At 35.6% G+C, this 5,233-nt stretch overlaps 1 protein-coding gene across 1 annotated transcript; it reads right to left on the bottom strand.

Annotated features, from left to right (window-relative positions):
• Positions 1-1,781: 1,781 nt before the first annotated feature.
• Positions 1,782-4,754, bottom strand: LOC116322010 (ceramide-1-phosphate transfer protein). Its single transcript, XM_039603984.1, has 2 exons — positions 4,402-4,754; positions 1,782-2,494 (listed from the first exon to the last, which is right to left on the bottom strand). The coding sequence occupies exons 1-2, from the start codon at positions 4,524-4,526 to the stop codon at positions 1,972-1,974; spliced, it is 648 nt and encodes a 215-aa protein (XP_039459918.1). The 5' UTR covers positions 4,527-4,754; the 3' UTR covers positions 1,782-1,971.
• Between the last annotated feature and the right edge of the window lie 479 nt (positions 4,755-5,233).

Here is a 5,233-nt window from a genome sequence, read left to right as displayed (position 1 = left end):
GTTTAAGAAACTTATGTGAACAACAATATAATGGTGGACTTTGCAGATGCTTATCTCATGCAAGTCAGTAGTTTTCCTTTGTTTTGCAATTGAGCAGACTCAAACTGATGTATCTGAAATATCCATATTATCAAATGTTTCAGAAGCATGCACTCATTTTCAGAGATATTGGTTCTGTGGAATTTGTTGCAATTGTAAAGCGAAGACAAATACAAGAGTTTGATGTCTTACTTGTTATAAACTGATCTTTACTGTCACTTATCAAAGGTTTTGTACTATTTTAATATTTCAAGTTTTATGCTAACAGGTGTGACTGAGCACAATGAAGTTTAAAAATTTTGTAAATGTAAAGAATAACTTTTCTAAAATAGCAAGTGTCCCGTTGATACATTACATTAATGCAGACTTTATGTTATTACTTCACAAGAATCACTACTGCTCCTAGAGTATTGGTCAGAATTTAATCTTCACCCAAACTGGGCTCAAGACCAAGTTCAAATTTATTGTTTCACAGGAGCAGCCTTTGAGTTTTGATGGATTGTGAGCCTGATGAGCTACGTCACTGATTTTCTGTTTCTCAGATGACTAAGATGGCACAATAAATGGTGAATGTTGGGTGCTCATGAGTAATTGTCTTGTCATGTTCTTAAAACAAACTTTCTGTATGAAATGATCAGATAGACTTTAATGGAATCTGTGGGGTTTTTTTTTTTTCTGTAAACAACAGAAAATTAATTTAAAGGAATGTAGATATTTAAACCTGAGATCTAAGATAAACCTAACAGGTAGTTTTGCTGAAATGGATGTTAGAAAGCTAAAAAACAAAACAAAACTTAAGATGTTTAATACACATTTTCTTTACATCCAGTCAATCAACTCTGATAATTAAAATGAAACTGATTTACAAGTTCACTCAGCTACCTTAAGGAGCTCAGTTAATTAATAAACTTAAATCAACTTAGCTAACAGATTATGTTAGTTAAGCTAAAATAGATTCCTAAGTTAAAAGAACTACTAAAGTATTTGAATTAACTAAAAACCCAAGTCAACTGAACTAGGACAAGAGTTTAAACAATAGATTATTTTAATTTAGCTGAAAGGGTTTTCCCAAGTAAAATGACAATTAAAGGAGTTGAACTGACTAACAAATCTCAGTCAACTAAACTAAGATGAAAGTTTAGACAACATGTGATTTTTCATTAAGATAACAATTGGTTGTGTTATAAGAACAAACTCTATTTCTTGACTTAACTTAAAATTTTAAGGCAGCCCTTTACCTCATATTTTTAAGTTGAAACAACAAGTTATATTTTACAGTGTGGGAGAGAATTGAAAATTGAAATTCTGTCTAAAAACTCTTTTAGATTTTAACTTTTATTAATTTATTGTCTAAATTACAAAACCAAGTCAAAAAGTCCTTTAGGATTTAAAAAATAAATAATAAAATGATTTTTATTATTTAAGATTGGTTATTTTAAGAAGAAGGATTTTATTCTGTTAAATATTATAAGAATTAAACCAACAGGATCTTATCCTACATGTTTAACCTTCCTCTGAGAGATGGCTGGGCTCATTTATTCAGAAAGATTGATGGGTGGATGGTCAAAAGTTTAAAAGGTGCAGCTTTTTAAATTATATATTTCTATCTGTCTAAAAATGTGAAATCTTCAAACAATATATTAATATTAATTAATATACTGTAAATGATCTCTGGCCCTAGACTGGGAACTGTTGATTTAAAAGCAAAAGATTAGTTAATAAAAATACATTCAAAAGGTCCATTACGTGGAGGAAAATGTACAGAATTTTATGTTAAAACATGTATACAGTAGTTTCAAAATTAATCTTGGTGGTATTACAGCTAGTTATGACACAATCCAAGGAGCAGAAGCATCTTGTTCAGCAGCCTTTCACCAAGGACAAGTTACAAATATTTAAGTATGAGCCGTCAGATATTAGCACTTCTTGCTTCTAAGGTAAATCAAGCAGGTTATGTTGAGCATATAGGTCCTCTGTGATCTGGTACACCTCAGAGATGAGAGGTAGGGCCTCCCCCAGCTTGGCCACAACTTGCTCAGGCGGGCCAACATTCATTACTTCGAAAAAGGTTTGGCGACCAGGAAGCACGAGGAACGCCATGCCCGCAGCCTTACGGATCATCCACGGATGGTGCTGGGCAAGGGACTCGTTGTAGGCCTCTGCACACAGGGCAGATGTTTTACTGTCTTCTGTGCTGGTGCGCAGGCGATCCAGGAAGAGCTCCAGCCACCTCAGAGCGCGGTGGAGCCTCAGCAGAGTACGACAGCCAGACTCTGGGTGGCTTCCTTTCTTGTTCACATCCACGAGATTATTGTCCAGTTCGTATTTTACCATCGACTGCACAGTAGCATAGTGAGAAGCGTTCTCACCCTTCATATAACTCACAAGGATCTGGATCTTGCTGACAGCATCCTTAGAAATGAAGCCAAAGACACTTCCCAAGCTGTTCAGAAACCTATTACAAGGAGTAAAAACACACTCAGTTAACACCTGGGTGTCCTTTTGGTCTACTATTACAGCTGAGAGTATAATCAGTAAATTCTAAATGTCTGCAAATTATAATCAGTTCAGTTCACATGAGAAATTCCAAGAATTCACTCACAGACCAGAGCTGAAGCTCAACTCTTTCCCTTTTATGCTGTTCCTGCTGCAAAATATTTCACATACTTTTCACAATAAAAATGCAACATTTATGAAAGCTGCTGCAATTTGAATTTCAATTATAATTACAAATTCCAGTCATTTCTAAAATATTATCAAGATGCAGTTATTATTGTGCCTCAGCCTGTTTCGTAATGCTATTGTGTTGCCTTTGATTCCTTTACTTTTATTTTTTGCTCCTAAAATTGAAAAGAGTCCAAACTATACCCTGTGTCAAGCTGTTGTGTGTTTAGTCTGTTGAATTTTAAGTTAGTTAGTTGTATTTCAGTGAACCTAACTAACTAAACCTTATAATCAAACAGCCCTGAAAGTCACACAGTTTGTTGCTGTGTGACATTCAGGACTTTTGTGGTTCAGAGTGGGCATTCAAAAGGGCCTGGCAGGGCACGTAAGCACAATCGATTGATGTAAAGTAAAGGCAATGAGTTTGTGTTACCTTAATTAACAAATATTAAATGAATTTTATGGATATTTTGAACCCTTTGATAAACAAAACTGTTTGTTTGCCTTTTGAATGCAACAAAACCCTCACTATACAGCTCTGGTATTTGTTTCTTTTTTCTATTGAATCCTTTAATTGCTCTTATATAAGAAAAACATGGAGCTTTAAAAAGGAACACTCATGCTAGCATTACCAGTTTTGCAAATACTTTGTATTGTCGGCCTGCTTCTGTCATCACATTTTATTGATTTTTTTAAAAACCAGAAAGTCCACTGAGAATAAAATCTCTTTTTCCACAGAGACCTAGCCAAGAAGGTACACTAATACCAGGAATATGATCCTGGGATCAGTCTGTCGGTAAAGTAGACCCTTTCATATGTTTTGATCAGCCACCTATCCCAGCCTGTGATATGACCCTTGTTTCACAGACATTCGACTGCTGTAGTTTTGCAATTGAAACTACAATATAACTTTCAATACAATCCAATTTTATTTATTTAAAAATCACAAAAGTCACCTTAAAGTGCTTAACACTATAAGGCACAATAACCCTACAATAATACAGAGAAACCCCAACAATCAGACAACCCCCTATTAACAAGCATTTTGGCAACAGTGGGAAAGAACATTTCCTTTTAACAGGAAGAAACCTGTTAAAAGGGAGAACCAGGCTCAGTCAGGGGCAGCCATCTGGTGCAAGCAGTTGGGGCTGAGGGAAAGGAGACATGATACTGAGGCACAAAGTTGGATGCAGAAAACAGAATTGAACAAAAGGGGGATTTGATTTCAGGTTATACAATTGATTTTGAAAAGAGCTTTAATGTGTTTTTCAAACCTGTGGACATCTCCTGTAATAATGAAGCTGTAAGGACTCATAAAATAATTAATTAAAAAGCAGCAAATTTTAGCCCACCCCTATGTTCTTTGAGGGTCTGTAACCTGGAAAGTTTTCATGCCATGAAGGTGACACTTTTATTTATTCATTAAACATATGAAACTTAACATGTATATAGATATCTATCTCTATATATAGATATATATCTACATATATAGAGAGAGAGAGAGATATCTATATCTATATATCTATATCTCTATAGAGAGATAGATAGAGAGAGAGAGATTTTTTTTTTAAAGAAGAAGAGTCAGCTAGATCAGATATAAATCTCAAGACTTGATCTTAGCTCACAGTAAACACTCTGTCCTACATTTACCTTGCTGTGATCTGCTCGCCTTAGTTTACTTCTACACTGATCACTTACTTTACAAGCCCACGCCATCCAGCGACGTACTGTTCTAGATAGACTTCTTTATTTTCCGACAGACACAACTTAAAAGTGTCTAGGACCTCCTGGAGGGAGAACTTCTGGTCTTCTGAGCCTGCCATGGTTTCTACCAGGAAGTGCAAATGACACAAACAGGCACGTAAAAAATGAATGAAAAAAATGTATTTCGGGGCTACAAACAAACCGGAACTGGGTAAAAATGTAAGCCCTGTGGTAAACGATCAAGAAGTGAACTCGTCACCTACAAGACAAGTTAAAATTGAAAGGAAAATTACGCATTTTTTTTTCTCGACAGCGTGAAGCGACAGATCCTGTCTGTTCTTATCCGGTTCTACTGCGCAAGCTCTAAATTGGCGACTTTATCTTCAAAATAAAAGCGAGGGAAATTTTTACCTTAATTGCTTCTTGGACTTGTTGAAAGAAGTTATTATAACCCAAACACTGATCCCCCCGCACCTAAACAAATATTTTTGTTGCATAAACGTCACTGATGTGTGAAAAATAAAAAGTGACAAACAACATAGCCTTTGTATGCCAGAAATGAACTTTTATAAATGAATGCACCTGAAATCCATGCAGGCAGTGCTGAAATTAGGTTAAAAAAAGAGTTCCAGACAGGTGAACTGCTACCTGAAATGTCACTTGAAATGGTAACTGGTGTGTAGGCAGTGAAGCAATAATAAGTAAGCAAAGAGTAAGAAGCAGAAGGGCAGGATGAGAGGACTTTAAATATCACTTTGGCCAGTTATCCTGTGACACCGTTTCAGTTTCCAAACCATAGTAGGTCTTATTAGCATCTTGTAAACCT

This window comes from Oreochromis aureus, linkage group 20 (assembly GCF_013358895.1).
Source record: "Oreochromis aureus strain Israel breed Guangdong linkage group 20, ZZ_aureus, whole genome shotgun sequence".
Lineage (NCBI taxonomy): Eukaryota > Metazoa > Chordata > Actinopteri > Cichliformes > Cichlidae > Oreochromis > Oreochromis aureus.
This window is presented reverse-complemented; position numbering and strand designations above follow the sequence as displayed.